Below are 26,939 nucleotides of genomic sequence, written 5' to 3' on the forward strand. Positions count from 1 at the left end.
GGCTCCGGCCTCGGCCGCTCCTTGCAGCCACCTCTCGCCCGCCCCCTAGCGGCGGAGGAAGCAGGGGCGGGGCAGCGCCCTTGCGCTGGCGGCCCGCAGCCTGCACAATCGCCGCTTGCGCCGCTAGGCGGCGCGCTGGGACCGCGGGAGCGCCCCCTCAGGCCTCGCGTGGCGGCAGAGCTGGCGGCCGGGGCTCGGGGCTGAGCAGCGGCCTCGGTACTGGGGGCTCCGGCAGGCATGGCCCTGGCACTGGACTCACCCCTGGCACGGCCAGGCTCCTCTACGCAAGTAAGCGACTATAGCAGGTTGCTGAGAGTCCCGTCCAACCTGACCTGCGATGTTTCCAGGGAGCACAGAATCATTTCGGTTGAAAAACACCTTTAAAGGTCACCCAGCCCAACCATTCTTTAATTCTGATGTCCCTCGGCACCACATCTCTGCCTCTCTGAAACACCTGCAGGGACAGGGATTTTAAAAACGCATTTCTTTCAGACCAAGCCCTTGCAAGCAATTGCTGACCTGCAGAGCAAGAGGCAATCCCTTTGCATCACCTGACCTGCTCCTTTTCTCTGCTACAAAAAAAAGCAGAGTGAAATCTTTCAAGTTTACACACAAGGATAATTCTGGAAGCACCTGGGGTTTTGCTTTGCTCTAAAGCCTGCTTCATACATAACATCTGGAGCCACAACTGCACTGAAACCATCACCACCATGCCAAACATCTGCACATGCCTGGGTACCTCCCAGGCTGTTCCCTGATCCAAGTACTACTGATGTACACATGCTTGATGCTGCAAGAACAAGCTTTTGTCCTCCCTCTGAGAGAAAAATCACTAGTCACTGTAATTTTCCTCTTACTTTACATTAAGAATATTTTAACCACCCTTTCACTCAAAGCAAGGCTCACAAACAGCAGCCTTGTTCTGTTTCATAGACTCACAGAATGCATTGGGTTGGAAGGCACCTCTGGAGGTGTCATCTAGTCCAACCCCCCTGCAGTAGCCAGGGACATCCCCAGCTAGTTTCATGTGCAGTCATAGTGTGCTTTCCCTTAATGCCACACCTGCATTACCATAATAGCAATGAAAGCCAAGAACCAATGTCAAAAGTTTCTTCACTCTAGATCTCCTGCAGCAGTCTCAGGCATCAAAGCTAGATGGTACGGCAGAAACCAGCTCAAGTTGGGTTGCTCAAACAAAAGAATCTCTTGGCAATTACACCCTTGAAATCTAAGTTTCCCTCCCTGACATGGTAGCAATACTTGGGTCTGAGGTCTTCTTGTTCCCCACTGGATCCTTTCTCTGTCTCCAGGGTGGTAGTTCCTTTGCTATCTTGAGGGTGCAGCTTTTGCTGATGAATGTGGCTACCTCATTTTCCACAGGATGTACCTTCTGCTGACAGTTGTGGTTACCTTATTTTTCACAGGATGCAGCAGCCTTGGGGCCTTCCTTCATGTAACCAAGGGTAAGTTCAGCACAAGGTTACAGCCTTGTGGCACAAATTGGAACACAGGAGGTTCTGCATAAACAGAAGGAAAAAATTCTTCACTTTGAGGGTGCCAGAGCACTGCATAGTGCTGCCCAGAGAGGCTGTGGAGTCTCCATCTCTGGAGGCATTCCAAACCCACCTGGACACATTCCTCTGTGATTCACTCCAGGTGATGCTGCTCTGGTAGTGGAGTTGGACTCAATGTTTGGAGGCTCTTCCAACTAGGTCAGTCTGCCCAGGGCCACATCAAGTCTGATGTTGAATGTCTCCAGGGATGGGCCTCAACCACACCCCTGGGCAACCTGTTCCTCCGTTTCACTACTCTCATTGTGAAGAGCTTCCTCCTGATGTCCAACCTAAACCTTCTCTGCTCCAGTTTCAAACCATTGCCCCTCACCCTGTCACTTCAGGCCCTTCTAAAGAGTCCTTCCCCAGCTGTCCTGTAGGTCCCCTTCAGATACTGAAATGTAGCTCTAAGGTTGCTGTGGAGCTTTCTCTTCTCCAGGCTGAACAGCCCCAATTCTTTCAGTCTGTCTTCACAGAAGTGCTCCAGCCCTCTGATCATCTTAGTGGCCCTCCTCTGGACCTTCTCCATGAGGCCCATGTCTCTTTTGTGTTGGGGATCCCATAGCTGGCCACAGCACTCCAGGTAAGGTCTCACCAGAGCAGAGTGGCAGAATCACCTCTGTCCATCTGCCAGCAGATTTTTGTCAGCAGAATCAGTAACCTCAGATGGCATTCTCTCATTTTTAAAATATCTGTGAACAGAAGATCCTTAAGAAGCTTCTGAATGCATAAATTCCTTTATTGAAAATATGGTGATAGCACTGCATTACATATATTAAATATCCATCATTTCAAGGGTCACAGAATTTTGATTGAACACCACTGTTGGGAATACAGACCACAGAGATTAGATATGCTCTGACAAGGATAATATAATGGAGTAAACTGTAAGTAGCAACAGTGAAATGTATGGCAAATGTTGAAACTTGGTTGGTTCTGGGGTTTTGGTTTTGTTTTTTTTTTTTTTAAGTGGTCTGCCACCATTTGAAGGAGCAAACAGTTATCAGCTATTCCTGGTCTCTCCAAAGCATTATGCTGCTAGCAACTTCCAAAACATGTCACAGCATTACCAATAAGAACTTTATTTATGGCTGGAGTAGACCACACAGAGAGGAGAAGAGTGAATAAGCTCACATGCAGCGTGGTACAGGCTCACTGCATATAGCATTGGTAGTCAGACTGTGCAATTTCTGTGCAGGATTAAGATTCAGTAATGCCTTTTTGGTTTTGTTTTTTTTTTTTTTTTTTTTTTGCCTTTTTTTTTTTTTTTTTGCTTGGCTTTTGGTTGTTTTGGTTTCCATCTATTGAGAAAGGGCAGAGCAGAAACTAAGTGGAGTTGGATTACTCAGTTAATAAGATTCCCAAATTAGATTGCAATGGTTTCATGCTTTGAAGCACTCTACCATTTCTAAAACCTGCCTTTCTCAGGACAATGACAGGTTTGAGGCCAAGGGCAGGACAGCACCCTAAGGTTGATTGGCTCTGGATGGTGTAAACAAACCCCCAGCTTCACAGGAAGGCAGAATTCTGCAGCAAGCAGTGAGACTACTGCCAGCCCTCTGTCACACTCTATTTACCAAAACTGTGAGATTTTGTTCCATGAAGCCTTTTTCTCTTCAGCATAGGGGGGGAATATCTGATTATTTCATGAAAACCAAAGAGTAATATTTAGTTGCCTGTCGAATCCTAACCCAGCCTGCTGCTGCAAGTCTTTTTTTGGGGAAGGAAATCATCCATCTGGTTACTAAGAAAGCAAATATTACACTAACATGACCTGGCCTGTTAGGGAAATAGCATTCTTCTCTAAATCTCAGTTGTGTTCACAAAGCAAATATTCTTTAACTGGTGGAGAAGTGCTCATAAAAGCACAGTGGGTGGCTTATTTTGAATCATTTGGGGGTGCTACAGAAAAAAAAAAAACAAACAATCCTCTCTTGGAAATGTCCCTTCATCAACAGGTCAATAATACTAGGGGCAGATGCTCAGAGGTGCTGCCCCAACTCTGCTGACTGCAATAGAGCTGATACAGTCTATAGAAGGTGGCACTTTTCCCCTCATCTCCACACCCTGCCAAAACAATCCTCTGGGAACAGGAATGTGGCAGCAGAGTTCCTAAGAAGCACTATCTACCTTCTCTCCTCAGCTCAGGGGAAAAGAAAAAAGAAAGAAAAAAAAGAACCAACAAACCCAAGCCAGAATTATGCACCCAAGTGTTTCTGCCAGAAAGCAAACCCTCTGATTAGGGCACAAAATGAAAATCAGATCTCATTTACAAAATAATAAAAAAAAATATATATATATATAAAAAATTAACTTAAGGAAAACAAAACAAAAAAAAAAATCAAAGAAATTGATTCAGAATAAATGCAAAATGCATAAGAGACTGACCTGAATAATAATTATCAAATTGAGATTTGAAACATTACAAAGAAAAAAAAAACGACAAAAAAACCTCACAGTTAATATATTTACACAAAACCAACAGAAACCAAACCCTGCTACACAACAGCAATAAATTAAAAAAAAAAATAGAATTAGAAACATGTTCCCTTAAGTGCTGTGCACACCTGGTTTCTGCTTCTTTTCCATGGCAAACAGTATGCTGCAGGTTTTGGTAAAGTAACCTTTTATTTTTGGTTAGCATTTGGAGGTTGAACATAAATACAGATGGAATGTACTAGGCTAGAGTTTTCCCACAGGATCTCTTTCACAGTTACAGAAAAGTCTTCCACTTACACACCATGAAATGTTTCTCATAATCACCACATCTCTGATGGAAAAGTGCTGGAAGAGGAAGTAAAAAAAAACTCTTCAGGCTGATGTCTGCCTCTTCCTGCCTCTCAGAACCAGCTCCCTGTTTCTCCTGGGGTTGGTTGGTTGAGTCATGCTCCGGTACAAACTGGAGGAAAAAGCGTGTAACGTCGTGAGGCAGCCTGCACCTTCCAGCCAGCCTTTAAGTGCCCAGTGGATCCAGTCCTTTAAGGCAGTCAGTATTTCATTCAAATGTCCACACTTCCACGTCCTGTATGATGAAATCTTCTTTCTTAGATAAGATGTCGTTGTTGAAGGTGCTGCAGGAGTTGCTGCGCCCGTGGTACAGGTCTGCATCTAACCACAAGCCAAACCGCCCGCTAGAAAGGAAACACACAACACACCTCAGGAGCTGTGGAATAGCAGGAATGCTGTGGAAACCATCACAGGAATGATAGGGAGGAATCTAAGGTCTGAAGAGCCCTTAGATAAAGAATGTGCAGTGCTCAGTCCCAGCAAAACGCTTGCCAAGCAAGAAGATAGAGCAGTCCCTTCCTGCCTGTCTGCAGCAGTGAGGAGGGCAGAGCCAGGACCCAGTGTGTGCCTGCCCTCCCCAGTGCCATTCAGCTGTCCACACCACCAGCAGTGGCTGGGGCTGGCACCAGAGACTGGGCACTGAGGCTCTTCCCCAACTGTTTGGAGGCAGACACAGCCCCTCCTGCTTTAGGAGGAGCAGTGTTTCCACCACCTCAATACAAAGCATGCCCAGATGTCCCATGCAGACAGCTTTAGTGAGTCCTGTAGCCTTGGCCCTTGATTTCATATCCACTGACCTCAAACTTGGGACCTGAATTCAGCACTGTCTGTATCCTTGCTCTATCAGGGGAGACTAAATGTTAGATGTTAGAAAGAAGTTCTTTACAGTGGCGGTGGGGAGACACTGGCACAGGTTGCCCAGGCAGGTTGTGGATGTCCCCTCCCTGGAAGTGTTCAAGGCCAGGCTGGATGAGGCCTTGAGCAACTTGGGCTGGTGGGAGGTGTCCCTGCCCATGGCAGGGGGGTTGGAACTAGATGGTCCTTCAAGTCCCTTCCAACCAAAACCATTCTATGAATCAACAGAATAACAACAACTTTATCAGGACCACATGAGAAACCTTAGAAGCTGATGGCAAAACTGTCATTAGAGATTATTTTCTAGTGGCAAACTCCTTCAGCAATGGGACAGGTACCTATCCAAAACATCTGTGCTCTTTCTAGCTAAAAAACCCCAAACCCACCAGCCCTATTTTGCTAACATCAGCCACTCCCTTTAAGCAATGGAAACTGGTCTGGGTCTGTAACAGCAATCAGATTGCTGAGATATCTGCCCCGAACAGTTTGCTAGAAGTACATTTGGACATTTTCCTGACTTGTTTTTCTTACAACTACCATTTTTCCTATCTCATTATTACAAAAAAAAAGCTACATGATTTGAAAAATCATTCACTTACCCTCCACCTCCAAGCTCCAGAGAGCTGGTGTCTCCGTTGATGAAGTAGGTGTTCTCCCCACTCCACTTGAATACCTGAGGAAGGGGGAGGAAAAAACCCCAAATATATTTGAACTGTGAGGATTCTTGCACCCTAAACCTACTGAGGAGTGACTCCTAGCAGCTATTTTTTTGGTGTGGCCATACCGTATTTCATTTTTTTCTTGAAGGGGGAGGAGGAAGAGTTAATAGGTAGAAAGTAAAGGAACAAAATGTATTTGAAACGAGGAAGAAGGCAACCTCATCCTTTTTTTAAACTCTGCTTGCATGTCTACTCAACAGGCATTCTGCTACAAAGGAACAGTGTGTTCAGTACTGACAAATGCAACATTATGGGGTGCTTCAGCAGCACTCTTATCTCTGGGTTGTCGTCACTGTGGACCTAAGCAGGTGTGAAATTATAGCCTCTTCCTGATAGCCTGCCTTCCAAGCTGTGTCTTAGACAGTCACAGGATCACAGATCACAGGATGTTAGGGGTTGGAAAGGAGATCATCAAGTCCAACCCCCCTGCCAGAGCAGGGCCACAGAATTCAGCACAGGTCACACAGGAACACATCCAGATGGGGCTTGAAAGCCTCCAGAGAAGGAGACTTTCCCACAACCTCTCTGGGCAGCCTGTTCCAGTGCTCTGTGACCCTTACAGTAAAGAAGTTCTTCCTCATGTTGAGGTTGAACTTCCTATGCTGTAGTTCCCATTCACTGCCCCTTGTCCTAGGTGCAACTGAGCAGAGGCTGTCCCCTTCCTTCTTGGCACCCAGCCCTCAGATATTTACAGATTAAATGCCCTCTCAGTCTTCTCCTTCCAAACTAAAAAGCCCCAGGGCTCTACTCCTCCCTGCTTCCCCCTGCAAGCCACTAAAAACCCTCTCCTCACCCTCACAGTCTGTCCTCTCAGGACTTGAGATCATCACAGACACTTCTGCTCAAGAGCATTGCACTGAAGCAATGAGTGAAGTGCATTCACCAAGCTGGCACACCTCCTGAACTCAATCATGCTGCCTCCATAAAAAGCTCATAAATGTTTCAGAATTGGAACCTAAAATGTTATTTGAGAAAGCAAACATCAACTTACCTTGAAATTTGGACTGAATGTGTAGAGGAATGTTTCACCAGTGCCATAATAATGGTCACTAAACCTGAAGGGATGTGTAGCATATGCCCCAAATATCTGTTAGAACAGAAGGATCACTCTTAGGGCAAAACTCAAAGAGAAAAACCAATAAACATTAACAAAATGTTTTCTAAAGAACAACTGAGCTGGTGTTTCATGTTAGAAGAACCAACCAGTCAGGTATATCACACAATCACAGAGTGGTAGGGGTTGAAAGGGACCTCTGGAAATTGAGTCCAACCCCCCAGCCAAGGCAGGTTCACCTAGGAAAACAGGAACACATCCAGGTGGATTTTGAATGTCTCCAGAGATGGAGACTCCACCACCTCTCTGGGCAGCCTATTCCAGAGCTCCATCACCCTTATATTAAAGAAGTTCCTCCTCATATTTAGACTGAACTTCTTATGTTCCAGTCTGTGCCTGGTACCCCTTGTCCTGCCACTAGGCACCACTGAAACAAGAGTGGTCCCATCCTCCTGCCACTCTCCCTTTAAGTATTGATCAGTATTGATGAGATTTCCCCCTCATTCTTCTCTTTTCCCAGACTAAAAAGGCCCAATTCTCTCAGCCTATCCTCTTTTAAGGAAGATGTTCTAGTCCCTAAATCACCTTTGTAGCCCTGCTCGGATGAACAAATATTCACAGAATACATCTGGTTGGAAGAGACCTCCAAGCTCAAGTCCAACCCTTAACCCAGCACTGAAGGGCCAACACTAAACCACGTCCCTAAGCACCAGGTCCACATGCTGCTGGAACACCCCCGGGGATGGGGACTCCACACCCCCCCGGGAATGGGGACTCCACACCCCCCCCGCCGGGGATGGGGACTCCACACACCCCCCACGGGGATGGGGACTCCACACCCCCCCGGGAATGGGGACTCCACACACCCCCCACGGGGATGGGGACTCCACACACCCCCCCGGGAATGGGGACTCCACACACCCCCCATGGGGATGGGGACTCCACACACCCCCGGGGACGGTGAACTCCACACCCCCCCCCAGGGATGGGGACTCCACACCCCACCCAGGGATGGGGACTCCACCACTTCCCTGGGCAGACCATTCCAATGTTTGAGAACCAACCCTTTTAGTGAAGAACTATTTCCTAATATCCAGCCTGAACCTCTCCTGGTGCAGCCTGTAAGCACTTCCTCTAGTCCTGTCACTTGTCATCAAGGAGAAGAGGCTGCCCCCTCCTCACTCCAACCTCCCTTCAGGTACTTGCAGAGAGTGATGTTCCCACCAATCTTTTGTAACCTCTAAGTCAGAAGCCAGATGACAACAGCAGCAACAGGAATGTCAACTCTGGGAGCTACTGCTGTGCTGGACCTCCAGAGGCACGATTCGTGACAGCTCAACTAACTCAGGCACCCAAGGAAGACTCTTCCCTGTGCGCTGTTAAAAGAAGCACTCCCTGCAAGTATGAAGCTGAGGCAGGGAGTGTCTCTCTCAGTACTGCAGCACTCTCCTGCTGTGGTGGATTGAAAACTCCCCCCCAACATTAAATTTGCCAGACCAGCTCAGCTGGAAGCAAATGAAAGCTGTATTTCCAAGGAAAACTATAATCTACAACGTAATGCAATGGATATGTACAAAATATGCAGGATTTACAATATTTACAATTAATAAACAGCACAAGGACCTAATAGCTTCTCCCTCCCTGCCCCTCCTTACCCCGCTGTACAAAAGGGACAAGAGAAAGGAGCAGAGAAAAGTTGCTGTGAGACTTAGCCCAAACAATGCAGCCAAGGCCAAGCAGAAGCCAGCAGAAGCACCGAGTTAGTATCTCCCAGCCCGAGGAAGCGAGAGGAGAGAGAGATTGCTTTGGGAACCAAATCTGATGGTAGATCTCTCTCCAATGGGAGGTTTGTTTAGAATTCTCATTATTTTCCTTTTCACACCCAGGAGTGATTTATTTACATTTTACTCCTTCCTGCTCGAGATCTGTGAAAAAGATTCTAAAGGCATCGCCTAAAACTCCCACCCCTGCTGCACGATTAGCTTCCTGAGGGGCAAAGACAAAGCTCCAGTGTCTTATTTTGGGGTGATGCCAGCACTTGAGGCCGATGGTGCCCTTCCAGCCCCTCCTCCAGCACTGCTCACCTGGTTGTCCATGTCCTTGATGACCAGCAGGACAGGGCTGTCCAGCGAGGCTGACTTGCGGTAGAGAGTCTTGAGGCTGGTGCCGTGCTCCAGGGTGCTGTAGGCCAGCCGCCAGGGGTAGCCCTGCACCCGCGCGGGCAAGCGCCGGGCCAGCTGCGCAGGGAGGGGGGCAGAAGGGTGACACATTCAACAGCCTGGCTCTCACCTGCTGCCCCACACTGCTCCCTTCCTGCAGGGGCTTCTCAGCCAAAACACGGCTGACAAGGGAGCAGCTGATGGCTCCGGCTTAACGTTTCCACCACACAGTCTGAGTCCAACTGTCTGCATTCGCATCACCTGTCCGAGATTTCACCCTGGCAGCCTGTGTCCCAGCATTGGAAGAGCTGCCAGACCTCAGCATCACAATTCCAACTCCAGAGTTGCAAAACACATAAGTTTGGCAGGGGAGCCAGTCACAGAATCACAGAATTAACCAGGTTGGAAAAGATCTCAGAGACCATCAAGTCCAACCTCTCAGCCAACACCATCTAATCAACTGAACCATGGCACCAAGTGCCTCATCCAGTCTTATTTTAAACACTTCCAGGGACAGTGACTCCACCCAGTGCTGCAGACCTTACACAAGGACACTCCAACACACTCAGGAGTTTGAAAACTCTTACATTAGAGGCATTGCTACTGCCTCCAGAAGGCAGAATATCCTACAGTGGGCAGAGACAGCACCACAGCTAACAAGAAACCTTGAGCTTTGTGTAGCCATACCTGCTCTATGTGCATATTCTCCAGGAGAGCACTGTGATGCTTCAAGACAGGCAAAGTATCATCATCTTCCTCTTCATAGTAACTGCAGACACTCTTCCGCCGTTTGGCCTCTTCTACAGTGATGATCTGGGGCAAGAGAACAGATATCCAAGCTAAGGCACAGCTCCTACACTGCCCACCCTCTGTTGAAGCAAACTGATTTAAACAACATACTCCTCAGCTGCTACACTGCATGGAGCAAACCCACTACGTGATGGCTGCATGGAGCACAGTCAGCCTTAACCAAATCACAGTCTTAGAAGAGTAGGGGTTGGAAGGATCTCTGGAGATGGAGTCCAACCCCTCTGCCAGAGCAGGTTCACCTAGAGAAGGTCACACAGGAACACGTCCAGGCAGGTTTTGAATGCCTCCAGAGAAGGAGGCTCCACCTCTCTGGGCAAGCCTGGTCCGGTGCTCTGTCACCCTTAAATTAAAGAAGTTCCTCCTCATGTTTCAATGGAACTCCTGATGTTCAAGTTTGTGCCCAGTGCCCCTTGTCCTGTCACTGGGCACCACTGAAAAAAGCCTGGCCCCATCCTCCTGACACCCACCCTTTAAGTAGTGATCAGCATTGATGAGATCCCCCCTTGGTCTTCTCTTTTCCAGACTAAAAAGCCCCAATTCTCTCAGTCTTTCCTCAAAAGAGAGATGCTCTAGTCTCCTAATCATGAGGCAAATCTAACTGGCAAGGTGTTTTTGAGACAGCACGGCCATGATTTATTCATCCCCTGCTGACCTCCCATAGCTGTAGAGATCTTTGGGATTAATAAAGTTTGAGGTAACCAGGTGACATGATATGGTCAGTCTCACACATACCTGGGCCCAAGTCAGAAGGTTAAAGTGCACCTACTTCTTCCAAGGCACATAACATGCACCTGAACTTAGATGTCTTGTGGGGAGATAAATGAGGAGGAAAAAAAAAGAAATAGGAAAAAAAAAAGGCTGAAAAATTGGTGGGAAAAAATGAGGAGGACAGAGAAGCTTCTTTGTTTTCTCTCATGGAGCTAGCTGAGTACAATTATTTTCTCAGGTGTTAATGCATGAGGGTATGAAACATTTTAAACTTCACTTCTTTTTTTCAGAATGACAGCTTTCTCCTGCTTTTCTTCACTGACCCAGGCATGGGTTTGTGTATACCCACTGAAACAGAATGAATACAGCAAAGAAGGAGAAAGGTAATCCCACTTGGAACAGGTATTTGGAAGCCCTGTCTTGCTGGAAATTATTTTGAGTATCAGGTTCTTGAAAATACTCATTCTGAGAGTCAAGGTCTTTATAAAAGACACTCACTCACTCCTTTGCTTAAGGCTTTATAAAGAGAGCACAGTAATATTTTTGAAAGGTGAGGCCATGTAAATATCACCAGTGTCAGCTGTGGATTTCAATGCCTATAAAACAGAGCTCAGGCTTCTCTCCAGCAGCTGCAGGTGAGCCACACTGCCCTTCCCATCCAGCTGAAACACAAGGAGAACACGTGTCCATACATGTAATGCTTGGCTATAGAAGGATTTAGCAGCCTATGAGCTGCTGAGAGGCACAAGGGACAAACTCTGAACCCCATGGGGCAAACAAGAGCCCAAACATGATGCAGGGCAGAAGGCTCCCTGCTGCCCAGAGCTCCCCACAGAGGGGAGGAAGGCCCTTGGTGGCAGTGCTCCACATCTCCTGGCTCCAACAGGCTGCTGCTGGGATCCTTGGCCAGGAAGAAAGCATCACCTGGCACAGCTGAAAAGCTGCTAACCCTTCAGTGCAGCCTGGGGCACTCAGTGAGTGCCAGGAGCCTCAGCTCTGCACAGCAGTGGGAGAGGAGATGGAGCACACTGTGCCTGGCAACTGGGCTTCAGCTGGAGCTTGGTGCCACCATGGCAAGCAGGAAGTAATGGCTCAGAGATGGGGCTGATGAGAAAGAGGAGGGAAAGCAAGGAGGCCTAACTACAAAAGCAAGGGGAAACCTTAGAAACCACCTTCCTTCCATAAGAGGCCTTGTCTTGGGGCAGGAGCCTCAAGATGTAGCTGCAGAGCATGCTGCACCATTGCCACTCACCTCCCTGCAAATACCTCCAACAGCTTTCCTGTTACACAGGGAGAGCTTTGCATAACCCCTCGGAGCCTTCACCATCACTGCTTGAACTTGCAGAAGCTGTCAACAGTCGAGGCAATTGCCAAGAAGTGCCTGGAAGTCCTACACATGCCTGCCCCACAGGTGAGAAAATGCACTGGGCTGACTCCAGGTGCAGATTTAACCACACCACAACACACAGGAGGAGGTTTCTGTGAAGGCCAGCACTGGTGAGCAGTTCACTGCGGGGAGGACAAAGCCCTAACACCATCAGTCACACCCAGCAGCTCCAGTGGAATCTCTGCTGCACACACTCCCTTCCAGCCCATCTTCACCTGCAGACGCCTGGAGCTGAGCTCAGGGCAGCCACCTCGAGCAGGACACTGGGCAGCAGCACTCCCACATATTCCATGGGGTTAGGAGAAAAGGAGAGGACAAGACCACAGGGCAAAACCCCAGCATACAAAGCCAACACTGTTACGTGCCCCTGCACACCCAGGCAGCACAGGTACTCCTGCTGGTGATACTGGAATTGCTGTACAGCTGCATCACAGCATTGTTTCAGTTGGAAAAGACCTCTAAGATCATCAAGTCCAACCATCAACCCAACACCACCATGGCCATTAAACTACATCCTGAAGTGCCATGTCCACCACATTTATTGAACACCTCCAGGCATGGTGACTCCACCACCTCCCTGGGCAGCCTGTTCCAATCCCTGACCACTCTTCCAGTAAAGATATCCTGCTCCTCCAGCCCAGGCTTCAGTAGGATCTAGTCCTGGGTCTTCTGCAGAGAATCCTGTGCTGGAAAATCTTCCACATGGACAATTGCAGAGAAGGTTTGCACTGCAAAATTAAGCTCAATTAAAAAAAAAAAAAAAACAAAAAACAAAACAACAACAAACCAAATACCACCATAAACAAAAATAAAAAAAAACCCACAAAACAACAATGACCTGCTAAAGTAAAATGGTTTTTCTACTTTTATCCTTGTCCTTTTTCCACCTCCTGAATGGTTTTCCTTCTCATTTCCCAGGTCATTATTTATTTTAGGCTTTTTTCAATCTTATATCAAAAGTACTCAACTCCTCTTCCCAAGACTATTTTCTAGGAATAGTCTTCCTCCAAGAAAGGAGGGGGGGAAAAAAAAAATCTCAAAATAAATCAACCAGCAAGAAGTATCTGTAGCAAAATGCAACCAAACTCAGACACAGGCAACCACAGACAACCTATTAGCATAACCATAAATTGCAAATCAAAACCAACACCTGCTCTGTAACTGCAGCACACCTCTGAATGAAGTTCAGAGTCCACAACAGTAAAATGAAAGACCAGATATTTACAGACCATGCAAAAGCAGAAAGACAAAACCAAATCAACCACTTCTAGAAACTGGATCCACAAACTCTCATTTTACAGATTTGAGAGGACTGAGAAAGTAAAAGCCACCAAGCTACCTGGGGTGGAAACCCCCTGTTCAAACCCATCCCACGTTTTCCACTGGGATAGAAACACTGATCACATCCGTGCTGCATAAAGAGGGACACAGTTCAACATACCTCCACAAAAGGCTCCCCCTGCTCAGGTCTGGCACAGTAAACAATTCGAATATTCAAAGGCATTTGTTTCCCTTTCATCATCTACTGGTTTATTTTGCAGTATCCACCACACTTCCCTGCTCCAGTGGCAAGAGCTCTGGCCCAGGAGCGTGACAGACAGCTACTGCCCTTGGCATGCTGTGATAAAATTGCTTATATGCTCCCTCCAGAATCACACTTTCTGTTTCCCCACAAGGAAGAGTGAAACTTTCACAGTAATCATGCCCAAATTTGGACTCCCGATAGGGACTTCCTGGCAGACTTGACTTGAAATTTGTAAAGCCTGAAAATGCTACAAATAAAAGAGACACACCTTTGGAAGCAGTTTCCAGCTAATCCTTTTCCCAATACACATTTAAACAAAACAGTGAGAGACCAGTTCCCAGTGGGTCCAGGTCTCTCCCACTTCTACTTTTCGGACCACTAAGCCCTGCTCCTTCAGTTTGGTTTTATGCAAATGGCATGCAAATAACAACTGCACAGAGAAACCTACTGCAATGTGCAACCACACTCAGCTCTCAGCAAGACAGGGAACGAAGAATAACTCTTTCTTTTTAACATTAAGAAACTACAAAACTGTAAAACCAGAAGCTACCTGGGATCAGAGTCTTGTTGCTGCATTTCAAATGGCAAGCCCCTGCTCTGCTTTTGAACAGGACAAGATACTTTGAAGACAGGAATGCTACAGAAGAAATATTCAGTGGACAACAGCACTTTTAAAGTAAGTTTCTATTTCACACAAATAACCAGATCACTTACTAAACCACTTTCAAGGTATTTCATAGGATGACAGAACGGTAGGGGTTGGAAGGAACTTCTAGAGAGCCTGCCAAGGCAGGTTCACCTAAAGAAGGTCACATAGGAACATGTCCAGGCAGGTTTTGAAAGTCTCCAGAGATGAAGACTCCACCACCTCTCTGGGGAGCATGTTCCAGTGCTCTGTCATCCTTACATTAAAGTTCCTCTTCATGTTTAGATGGAGCTTCCTATAGTCAAATTTGTACCTGGGACCCCTTGTCCTGTCACTGGGCACCACTGAAAAGAGTCTGATCCCATCCTCTGGACACCCATCCTTTAAGTACTGAGGAGCATTGATGAGATCCCCCTCATTCTGCCCTTTTTCAGACTAAAAAGCCCCAACTCTCTGTCTTTCCTCATAAGAGAAGTTCCATCCTTTTTGATGGAACCCCCTCATCATCTTCGTAGCCCTTTCATGTATCCTCTCCACTTAAAGACTGGTCTGGGTTTTAATGTATTCCATATCCTTAGCACAGGAAAATACTTCAGTGCTCAGAAACACTTTAAAATGCGTGCCAGCTCCTTTCCCACAGAAACCAGGCCTTGTGTGCAGAGGGCACAGCCTGATAACAACCAGAGGCATGCCAGGTAGTTAAAACACATTGCAAAAGCCCCCATATGAAAAAGCCAAAGTCCAAGGGTAAAACTGATCCATCTTCCAGCCCATTCTGCACCAGTAGTGCTGTGTGCACCTGAGAAGCAAGGGGCTGGCACTTCACCACACATACCAACCCATTCCAACCAGCACACAGCAATCTCTGCTGGGCTTTACATGTACACATTTCAGAGATTTTAGTTGTAGCACACAAACACATCATGACTTGAACCACACAAATACAACCACAACTTCAACCACACTGACAACACACACACACCTCTACAGGTTTGCAAATGGCTAACAGCACATAACCAAAACACTGACACAGCTTCTGCTGGTGGCACAGCAGAGCTTCCAGTTGTTCTCCTGCTCTTTGTAAGGAGGAGAGAAAAGAGAGGTGAGGGAAAATGAGTACATTGCTGAGACAGATACAGGATGTTAGGGGTTGGAAGGGACCTCTGAAGATCATCAAGTCCAACCCCCTGCCAGAGCAGGACCATAGAATCCAGCACAGGTCACACAGGAACACATCCAGATGGGGCTTGAAAGTCTTCAGAGGAGGGGACTCCATAACCTCTCTGGGCAGCCTGTTCCAGTGCTCTGTGACCCTCAGAGTGAAGAAGTTCCTCCTCATGTTGAGGTAGAACCTCCTGTGCTGTAATTTTGCATCCAGTACCCCTTGTCCTATCCCAGGGTGCAATTGAGCATAGTCTGTCCCCTCCCTCTTGACCCCCAGCCCTCAGGTTTTCATAAACATTAATTAAATCCCCTCTCAGTATGTAAAGAAACATAAACATCAGGAGAGCTCAGCAGAGCAAATGCTCAGATTTGTAACAGAGGATGTCCACACACATGCTCCATGTTAAAGCAGAAAGCACTCACCTCCCAGCTTTTAGTTGTGGGCTCACTGAAGAAGTTGTCTATCATGTCAAGCTCCTCCTTTTCTACCACCACAAACCCTTGCTCTTTGGCATCTTTCCCATAGATTTCTGGTGACCACTGAACAAAAAACGTGTACAAGTGATCCACCCTGCAAACAGAAGAGGAGATGACTGCTGTTCAGTGGTCCATCAACACACCACTGTCATGTAGTCCAGAGGTTCTGCCCAGTGACACAGAAGGGACAACCACACAAACAGGATACCTGTGTATTTCTGTCCTCACTCAGTGCACAAGGCAATAGGTCCCTCCATGTGTCAGCCTGAAGCACTCCAAGGTTTGTCTGCCCCACAAAGTGTTTTCCTTCTTCCTCTGCTGAACGCATGGTGCCAAAGCACTGTGGTAAAACCAAGTGGCTTGTGCAGTCCCACACAACTCACATTCAGAAGTCAAACTGATTGGTACTGCAGAGTCACAGGCTGCATCCAGATGGAAGGGACCCTCAAAGGTTTTTTTGTCCAACCCCCTGCAGTCAGCAGGGACGCCTCCAACCAGAGCAGGCTGCCCCAGGGCTGAATCAAGTCTGATCTGGAATGTCTCCAGGGATGGGGCCTCAACCACATCCCTGGGCAACTTGTTCCAGTATTTCACCACCTCATAGTGTAGAGCTTCCTCCTGATGTCCAACCTAAATCTCTTCTGTTCCACAGCTTCAAACTATTGCCCCTTGTTCTGGCACTACAAGCGCTTCTGAGCAGTTCCTCCCCAGCCTTCCTGGAGATACTGAAATGCTCCTACAAGGTCTCCCTAGAGCTTTCCCTTCTCCAGGATGAACAGCCCCAACTCTTTCAGCCTGTCTTCATTGGAGAGGTGCTCCAGCCCTCCCACTAGCTCTTCACCTCCCCACCAGCTAATGTGAGTTTCAACTGAAAGAGACATTGGCCTCAGCACTATGTAATTTCTGTGCAGCAGGCCTAGTCTGGAAAGAGAACTGCTTAATTCCTACAAATCCCCTGTGAAAGGACAACAAAACCAGTGGCTGCTGCTGTCTGGCTAGGATCAGTCTGAGAGCATGTTCCTGCAGGTGGGTGGAGGAGAGCAGCATCCTCTCATCTTAGACTCACAGAACACATTTAGGTTGTAAGGCACCATTGGAGATCACCTGGGCCAACTTCTGTGTATAGCAGAGCTAAGAGTCTTGTCCACTTGCAGCTGTGCAAATCTACAACAGAGATTCCACAAGCTCTCCGTGCAATCTATTCCATGTACAATCAGCCTCACATTTGTGTTTTCTCTTTTATCTAATCACAGTTTCCCCCCATGCATGCAGCATGTGATCTGAGATGGGTCTTCCACCATTCTACTTCCCCCCCCTGCTTCCCCCTTTTATAACCACAGGTCCAAAAGGAAGAGGGGAATAACCACCACACAGGCTGTTGGCTCTGCTCTTCCTGTTGCAAGCCAGCAAGAAGGGAAAGCTCCTTTTCTACAGTTACTCCCCAGGCTGGGGCTGCAGAGACTGCTCCACCCCAGGTGCACAGCTTTGCATTTGCCCTTTCTGAACTTGCTGATGTTTCTGTCAGGCACTTTCTCCATGCTGAGGTCCCTCTGAACAGCAGCCCTGCCCTTCAGTGTATGAACACTTCCCAGAGGCAGCATCATCCCTCCACAGTGAAAGGTGTATTCTGCCTCCTGATGAAGCCATTCGACTGGCTCAGTCCCTAAGGAGTACCACTTGCACCTGGCTGCTACTCAGATGAACTATCAACCTTTGGAGCCCAACAGCCCAGCCAGTTTTTCACCCACCTGGGAGTCCACCCATCCAGGTCACAACTCTCCAATCTGGCTGTAAGGGCACTATGGGAGATTGTGTTAGAAGCCTGCCTAGGGTCATGGTAAAACAACAATCCCTTACTCCCTCCTCATTCCCATAAATAGTTATCTGGTTGGTAGAGAAACAACTTGCCCTTGGCACATCTGCAATAGCTGTTCTTATCCCTTCTTGCCCTCCCTGTGCCTGGAACTGGCATCCAGAAGAATATGCTTCATAACCTTCCCAGGGGCTGAGGTGAAGCTGCCTGCCCTGACCTCCCACAGATCCTCCTTGATTTTTCTGAAGACAGTTGCAGCATTTCCCTTTCCAGTCATTAAGGACCTCTCCCAGGGATCATAACCTTTCAAAGGATGATAGGAAGCAGCCCTGCAACAACATCAGCCAACTTCCTCAGCACACTCAGACAGAATTCCCTGTCAGGCCCCACAGACCTGCACATGCTCAGTTTACTTCAGTAGTCCATAACTGAGTTTTCCTCTACAGTGGACAGATGCTAAATAAATCCAGACACTTCACCTTTAAGAAGCAGCAACATCAAATGAGCACTAGGTGACTGCAGGACTGAGGTGATGCTGAGAGGAGCTGCAGAGCACACCTCCTCTGTTAATCAAATGGTAACTCTGTGCTATGGTGGTGTTTTCAACCTGCCAAACTGATGAAACTGGAGGCAATTTTTACATGGACAAACCACTGCCTGAGGAACTCTTACAGCCAACTTGACAGCTGCAAGGAAATTGATCAACAGTGCAATAATTGGTCTGGTGATCACCATGCTTGGAAGTTTGTCATGCACTAATAGAGAAACATCAATAAAACAAAGTACCTGGAAAGGAGCAACTTCAGAAACCCTAAATTAATGACTCTAGAAAGAAAGTATTCAGAAGGTGATTACAGGGCACTTGAAAACACACACACAAAAAAACCCTAACAACAAAAAAAATAACTTAAGAGATGAAATGAAAATTAAAAACTGAAAGATAGAATACTGATTAAAGAGGGAATCACATCAATCTGTAGGCAGATTAAAAATAAAATTAATATGGCCTCAAGTTGCACCAGGGGAGGTTTAGGTTGGACATTAGAAGAAATTTCTTCCCTGAAAGGTTTAGGTTGGACATTAGAAAGAAATTTCATGCAACATGTTCCCCAAGGAGGGATTTGAATCCCCATCCCTGGAGGTATTTCAGAGATGTGGTGCTGAGGGCCATGGGTTAGCACCAGACTTGGTAGAGCTAGAGAATGGTTGGACCCTGTGATCTTAAAGGTCTTTTCCAACCAAAATGAATCTATGACTCTGTTTATGAACACATTCACAGTAACACACAGAGAGAGCATAAAACAAAAAGAAAAGGATATGAATTCAGTAGGAAACTAATTTGGGAGAGCACAAAGATCATGACAGCAAAGTGATAAAATTATTAGTGTAAGAGAAAAACTTGGTGGAGTATTAAACCACTGTTTTGCTTAGCAAAGTGGGCACAGTCAGCTGTAGGCTTGAACATATCTGAACAGAGGAGTCCAGACTGGCAGAGAGCACAGTGAGCAGAGGCTGTGCTTGCACCACAGTGCTTTAGGCTTGGCAGAAGCACCCTAGAGACAGGATACCCACCTCTGAATTTTGGAGCAAGAGCTCTACACCAACACACTGATGACACTACTTGGTGTGATCACTGAATGTACCAAGAAAGGAGCATTCAGCAGAAGGAATTGGTGTTTGATACTTTAGTGACCACTGCTGGAATACTCTGCCCATCTCTGGTACACTATTACCCAAGTCATGGTCAAGTGTTGCAGCTTAAGAGACACAAAACCAACCCAAAAAGGGTTGTTTAGCTCACAGGAGCAATATTCTGTGATAGCCTGCTTTAAGAGGAACTGAATCCTGGTAATACAACCACAAACAGTCTCCAAAAGCCACTTAAAGTAGGTCTGTAGTGCACTGAAAAAGAGGAAAACCAATTATCAGTAAAACACACCAGACAACTTGTCAAGTTACAGTTGAGCCCTGAGGGGAAACCATAAATGATTTTTCTTCTAAACGATACACTTGGAGGTCCCCAACTGCCATTGTCATCACCATTTCTGTTGACGTGGCAATAATACCTGACCAGTTTTCCAGCAATTAATGTCTTCAGTCACAGGTTGGAGAGGGGCTACTTCCAAATCTGTGTTTGGGGTGGCAGGGGTGGGTTTATCCATCCTGTGATACCTGCATGAAGTCTCTTAAGTTCAACCTCCTGGCCTAGAAACAGGAATTGATTCAGGAGTCCTGTGACTTCCTTATGCCTGACTAGATGATGATGATCCTTGATGAATCTCATGAGAGCTAAGGTACTATAAGCCCTCATATGCCTTTTATAAACTTAAATGAGCCTTCACTGTAAGATATTAAGCTATAGATACAAACAGGTTTTCATAGGTCTCATCTGGTATAACTTGATATTCATCAGGAGCCTACCAGTACCTTATTTGTAGAAAGCTAATTCAAAATGAGTCCAGATCCGAGCTATTTCATTAACAGGAGCAGAGAGGAGTGATCCTTCCTCATCAGGACCACCTCAGTCATCATCCCTTTATGCAAAGCCCTGAATAAGTGCACAGAAGCATCATGCAGGTATTGACTCCAGTAGCTGTGCTGCAAGTTCTTCCAGATCTCAGCATACCTCTGCATCAGCTACAGGATGTTATGCCACTAGATGCTACCCGGAGTCAGAACCAAGTAACATCTTGCTCTGCAAAAGGAAACCCCACAGAAACAGTAAGAAAAATCAAACCAAAACTCACCCTGAATCAAAACAGAAAAGCCAATGGGACAGAAAGCTAAGACTGAAAAAAGGCAGAAAGGCTCAACCATTGGTACCTTTCCTCCCTGAATACCTGCCTGCTCTCAGAAGGGAAAATTCCAAAGCAGCAGAAGCCCTCTCAGCTGCATGAGCCTGGGGCAATGTCTTCTACATCAACATCAATACATTCATAAACCAAGCCTGTCTGCCAAATTGATGTTATAGATAATCAGTGAGATTTACTCTTTGACTGAGGAAGTAGTGCCACAACGAGTAAATTACTTGTCAGGACACATACTCATAAAAAAAATTTAATTCTGCAGCACTGTGACTGTTCCAGTGCAAGGCATTTTCCTCTGCAGTGGGAAATCTGAGGAATCTTGAGGAAATCTCTCACATAATTATTGACCTACTACTACTCAAAATCCACTAGGCTGGAAAATCTACATACCCACATCAGCACAGCAGTAAGAGCAGGCAGAGACTTACCCTCTCGTACTGTAAGCTACACCCATGGCAAGGCTTCTCAGCACAACCACCAATCTCCCTAGGAGTGTCCAAAAGCTCTGTTCAGCTGCACCTGACCAGAAGCTGCCCTAGACTGAGGAACCTGTATGTAGGGTGAGTCAAGACATCCACCTCCCCCCCTGCATGCTGAGGTGAGTGCTGCTGTGAGCCAGCAGCCCCAGGGTCACTGATTAACACAGCCCTGCGCTGCGGCTCGCGGCGTGACGCACGCCAGGACGCCCAGCAAGACACCCAGGGGGAGAGGAGACCTGCAACAGCCCCCAAAAGGCAAACAGGAATTAAGACTCATTGATGGCTTTTATAAAGAGTATCAACAGTAGTGCCTTCCCTTCAGGGAATCACAGAATATTAGGGACTGGAAGGGACCTCGAAAGCTCATCCAGTCCAACCCCGCTGCCCCAGCAGGGTCACCTATACCAGCTCACACAGGAACTCATCCAGGCAGGTCTTGACCATCTCCAGAGAGGAAGACTCCACACCCTCCCTGGGCAGCCTGTTCCACTGTTCTGTCACCCTCACAGGGAAATAATTCTTCCTCCTGTTTCCATGGAACTTCCTATGCCTCAACTTCCACCATTGCTCCTTGTGCTGGCATTGGGCATCACCCAGCAGAGCCTGGCTCCAGCCTCTGGGCACTCACCCTTTATGTATTTACAAACATTAATGAGGTCCCTCCCTTAGTCTCCTCTTCTCCAAGCTAAAGAGCCCTCAGCTTCCTCAGGCTCTCCTCATAAGGAAGATGTTCCACTCCCTCCATCACTTTCATAGCTCTGTGCTGGACTCTTTCAAGCAGTTCCCTGAGGTCCTTCTTGACCTGAGGGGCCCAGAACTGGACACAATATTCCAGATGTGGCCTCAGCAGGGCAGAGCAGAGAGGCAGGAGAACCTCTCTGACCTACTGACCACAGCCCTTCTAATACAACCCAGGATCACACTGGCCTTCTTGGCCACAAGAGCACAGTGCTGGAAGTCAAGGAAGCCTAACAGTCTTCTCTCTGTGTTGAGAATGTTTCCAGAAGCTTCCATGAAAAAAACACAACCTCACAAAACCCCAAACAAACAAAAAAATAAAGGGAAAAAAAACCAACGCTGTTAAAAGGTAAAGGGGTCTGCCCCCCTTCAGTGCAGCTTCCCTGCAGCCTGCCAAGGCTAGAGAAGCAGCAGCAGCCTGCAAATGGAAGAGAAGCTCTGCTGGGAGCTATAGGGCCAGGCTGAAGAGAGAGCTGTTTCTGCAACTGATGACAGAAGCTACTTCAACAGCAAACACTAAGAAAGCATGGAAAAAATGTAACTAAATGCAAATCAGAGAGAGACTGAATTTACACAGTGATTACAGACATGCACACCAATTTATTTACAATCTCAATCCAGATTTGGCTGAGGACTTGGGTTTGTTTTGCTTTGGTTTTAATGACTATGAAACATCAAGATGCTGCACAAGCTATTGTGACTAACAGCACTGGACAGAAAGTAGTTTAGTTATGCTAGAGATGAGAACAGCATTCTTGGTATTTTCATACATGAATATAAACTGCACTCTTAATGTCTTTAAAATTAGTAAACTGTCTCAAAAATACATTGTAAAGCTATCCCAACTGACCTGCTGTCCATGGCACTCTCAAGATGCAATGCTGGTAATCTCATACTGTGCCATAGTGGTACAGGAATAGCACCAGAGGGTGGGAAGTGATACATCTTGCTTTGGGAAGGCATCCAAGAGAGTGGGGAAAACACTGACTTGTTAGGCAAAGACATGTCTTGCATTAATGGTAAGGATTGGCATTTAGTTTAAGGAATTTGTGGCTTTTTTGCCCCAAGCTCTCCATGATTTTCCCTGCATCTCTGCAGTGTTCAAATAGCCAAGTGTGAATAGCACCACATGACCCAATCTTCCACAACCACTAAGTTTGTCACTAAACTTATTATGAATCACAGAATCATGGAATTGTTAGGGTTGGAAGGGACCTCAAGGATCATCCAGTTACAACCCCCCTGCCATGGGCAGAGACATCTCACACTACAGCAGGTTGCTCACAGACACATCCAGCCTGGCTGCAAAAAGCTCCAGGGATGAGGCTTCCACCTGTTGCCTCCTGTTCCACCTGTTGCCTGTCCCTGGGCAACCTGTTCTGGTGTCTCACCACCCTCATGGTGTAAAACTTCTTCCTAACATCCAGTCTGAATCTACCCATTTCTAGTTTTGTTCCATTCCATTCCCCCCAGTCCTATCACTCCCTGATATCCTAAAAAGTCCCTCCCCAGCTTTCTTGTAGTCCCCTTCAGATACTGGAAGGCCACAAGAAGGTCTCCTCAGAGCCTTCTCTTCTCCAGACTGAATAGCCCCAACTCTCTCAGTCTGTCTTCATAGCAGAGCAGCTCCAGCCCTCTGCTCATCCTCATGGCCCTTTCTCTGGACACCCTCCAGCACCTCCAGATCCTTGTAATAGGGGCTCCAGAACTGGACACAGTATTCCAGGTGGGATCTCACCACCAGGAATGAACTATGTCACTAATCTTACTCACCACTGATTTTGACCAAGATCTGAACAGCAGCCTCAAGCAACAGAAATCTGTCTTGTCAGCCAGTAGAGCCAAGTGCTGCTGCAACAGCTCATTGCAGAAATGGTTTTTCCCTTCTTCTAAACACTGCAGGATAAACCAGCAGTCAACACTTCAGTTTGTCTGTGGGTTAGGGCCCCTCACTGTGCAGAAGATGACAAACAGAGGAGCTGTTTTCTAAGTTTGTGAAGCTTAACAGGTTTACCTGTTGCAAAGATGACCCCAGCTCAGCAGCTTGATTGAGCATCAGATACACCTACCCCAAGGCAACAGCTGACCTTGTCTTACATGACAGCATCACTCCAACTCCTGGAAGTATTTACTTGCACTTCAACCTAGAATTTTCTGGACCTGCCCTTTTGCAATACCTGAGGAGCCAAGGACTGGGCTCTGCAGATAGCAAGCAAACCAAAAGCTATATTCAGCTACACTCACAACGGTAACATTCCAGCTGGATTAAACCTCTCCCCCTCCTCCTCTGGGTCAGCAACTTCCACACCAGTGGTCTGCTCAAAACACTAATTTCTAAAACACAAGAAACAGACATTGAAATCAACACACATGCTACAACTTTGAAAATAAAACACAATATTCTGAAAAACCAGTAAAAAAAAAAAAAAGAAAATTGCCTGCATCTTAAAGAGACACCTCTGAGACTGATCAGCTGCTCAGCTTCTTCCTTCCTGGCATCTAACTCACCAAAGTGTGATCACTGATTTCCCTGTGTTGGTTCATCAACAGACCACAGAGTTGCTCTGTCTGCCTTCTAGCAAAAGAAGGATCAGGGATTTGATTCCTCACAGCCAGGGGAAATTGTTGGGTGATTTATATGGAAAAATCACAGGCCTCTACCATTTTATTTTTCTGCTGTAGCACTCTTTATGCACATACACACCTACAGGCACATCATCTAAGTGTATTTTATCACAAAGGAAAAGACTTTCTTTGTGGCCCTGAAGGCTAAAGCAGCAACACCCATTCACAGAATCACAGAATTTCTGAGGCTGGAATAGACCTCTGAGATCATCAAGTCCAGCCTATGACCTACCACCACCACATCAACCAGACCATGGCACTAAGTGCCACATCCAAGCTTGCCTGAAACACCACATTCAGTGAGGAGTGTCTCCCATTCCCACACCATGCCCTTTCCACATGGGAAATAACTCTTCTTCTAGTGCTAGCACTGCAGTGGATTTGTCTCTTCTGCAGCTGTTTCCCTTTCCATACAGTCATAGAATGGTTTGAGTTGGAAGGGACCTTAAAGACCACCATGTTCCAAACCTCCCACCAGCCCAGGTTGCTCAAGGCCTCATCCAACCTGGCCTTGAACACCTGCAGGGAGGGGACATCCATGACATCCCTGGGCAACCTGTTCCAGTGTCTCACCACTCTCACTGTAAAAAATTTCTTCCTAATATCCAAACCTCTTCTACCTGAGCTTCAATCCTTTTCCTCACTTCCTAAACCACAGCCCAACCCCACAGAATGCCCAGTGCTTGTATAATGTTAGCTGCATGCATATCCTTCTCTTCACCTTCCAACAGGCACTGATCCTTTCTTCCTCTTCACTGGGAGCCACATTAGACCAGCAGCAAACACTGCTTTGCCCCTCTGGCATGCAATCAAGCAAGGCCACTCCTCATCTTAGCATCCCTGCTGCATTTCACACCTTGGACCACCCAAGGAAGTCAGATTCCAGTCTAGAAAGCACCAGGTGCTGAAGCCAGAGCCAAGTATGTTGTTGTGCTATGCACTGCAGCTTACCTTTCTCGAGGAACAGCAAACCAGTACTCTGGTTGCTTGATTTTTTTACTGTACTGCTGAGACATGGTGGTGCTCTGAGACACAAAGGACTTTCTCATGGGCTTGCCTACTTTAATGCACAGAAACATTGGAGGAGTCTTGCTCTTCTCCTCTTTTGAAGGAAGCATATCTGGATGAGAGAAAAAGAAATGGGCTGCTTACAGGCAAAGTATAAATCCTGCAGTTGACAAAACATCATCACACAGCATTGATCTTGTGCAAAGGAACACTCAGAGGCACTGTACACAGAATTAAACCTGGCAGGTCATTCAATGGCCAAATTGGTTTCATAAACCCTTGTTCATCCTAAACTGCAGCCATTTCTTCCCATTTGATCACAATCTATACCCCCCTCAGCTGTACAGCTGTGTACAGAATAGCCCTGTAAAGCAAACCAGTAAGATGAGCAAACTGCAACATGAAGCAAGCAAGAAAAAGGGATAGTGCCAGACTGGGTCCTGGAAACCCATCCAGTCAAAGGGTTGCAGCCCTGCACACACACACACACACACAAATCCTGATCAGCTCTTCAGCTCTGACAGTCAGAGAGCCACACAGCCACCTTTCATCTGCACAGGCAGGGTCAGGGGTCAGAGCAGTTAAAGATCCTTGAATTGCTAGGGGGACAAAAAAAAAAAAACTGGTCATTAAACTATAGCCTCAATCACACAGAAGCTGCCTTGCTCATTTCAGGAGCACACAGAGAGCCTTTTAGGGACTTTTCTCTTCCAGAGAGAACAATCACCAAATGCAACCAGCACCACAGAAACCCTTCCTAAAGAAGAAAAACTATGTTAAAACACTGTTTGAAAGAATCCCACCTAATCATCCCTCATCACCTGATAGAAATCAAGGCTATGTCCAGTGATTCATTGAACTACCACAGAATCACAGAATCATTCCAGTCAGAAAAGACCTTGAAGATCATGGAGTCCAACCATTCTCTAACTCTACCAAGACTGGTGCTAAATCATGGCCCTTAGCAACTCAGCTCCACCTCTCTGAAACACTTCTAGGGACAGGGATGCAACCTCCTTCCTGGGAACCCTGTTCCAGTCTTTGAGGATCTTTTCAAGGAAAGAAGTTTCTTCTCATACCCAATCCCCACCTTTCTCCAACCTCCTTTCAGGCAGTTGTAGAGAGCAATGAGAGAACCTCCTCTTCTCCAAACTAAACACCCCCAGTTCCCTCAGCTGCTCCTCACCAGCCCTGTTCTGCAGACCCTTCACCACCTTCAATGCCCTTCTCAGGACCTGCTCCAGCACCTCAATGTCCTTCTTGTAGTGAGAGCCCCAAAACCAAACCAAGGACTCGAGGTGTGGCCTCATCAGTGCCAGTAGAGGGGCACCATCACTGTCCTGGTCCTGCTGGTCACACCATTGCTGATCCAGGCCAGGATGCTGTTGACCTTCTTGGCCACCTGGGCACACATTAGCTCATATTCAGCCAGCTGTTGACCAACACCCCCAGGTCTTTCTCTGCTGGACAGTTTCCAGCCACTCTGCCCCAAGCCTGGAGCATTCATGGGGTTGTTGTGACTCAAGTGCAGACTGCAGTGAAGCAACAAAAGCTACCCATACAGAGTGACAACTCCTAGACCATGAATAGTCACTGTCAATCCTGCACCTGGCTGACATTTCACT

The 26,939-nt window shown here is 47.0% G+C and overlaps 1 protein-coding gene across 3 annotated transcripts in view; it reads right to left on the reverse strand.

Annotated features, from left to right (window-relative positions):
- Window positions 1-4,548: 4,548 nt before the first annotated feature.
- Window positions 4,549-26,939, reverse strand: part of NCOA7 (nuclear receptor coactivator 7) — a 51,308-nt gene continuing 28,917 nt past the window's right edge. For 2 of the 3 annotated variants that reach the window (XM_054393091.1, XM_054393092.1), the window contains exons 8-14: window positions 25,258-25,426; window positions 15,791-15,938; window positions 9,815-9,940; window positions 9,053-9,205; window positions 6,906-7,001; window positions 5,795-5,868; window positions 4,549-4,684 (exon numbers count right to left, since the gene is read on the reverse strand). In XM_054393091.1, coding sequence (XP_054249066.1) covers window positions 4,549-4,684; window positions 5,795-5,868; window positions 6,906-7,001; window positions 9,053-9,205; window positions 9,815-9,940; window positions 15,791-15,938; window positions 25,258-25,426 — 902 coding nt within the window. Of the gene's footprint in view, window positions 4,685-5,794; window positions 5,869-6,905; window positions 7,002-9,052; window positions 9,206-9,814; window positions 9,941-13,473; window positions 13,552-15,790; window positions 15,939-25,257; window positions 25,427-26,939 lie in introns of those variants that run through there. The other variant, XM_054393093.1, reaches the window with a different exon arrangement.

The sequence above is a fragment of the Indicator indicator genome, chromosome 27 (genome assembly GCF_027791375.1).
Source record: "Indicator indicator isolate 239-I01 chromosome 27, UM_Iind_1.1, whole genome shotgun sequence".
In the NCBI taxonomy this organism is placed as follows: domain Eukaryota; kingdom Metazoa; phylum Chordata; class Aves; order Piciformes; family Indicatoridae; genus Indicator; species Indicator indicator.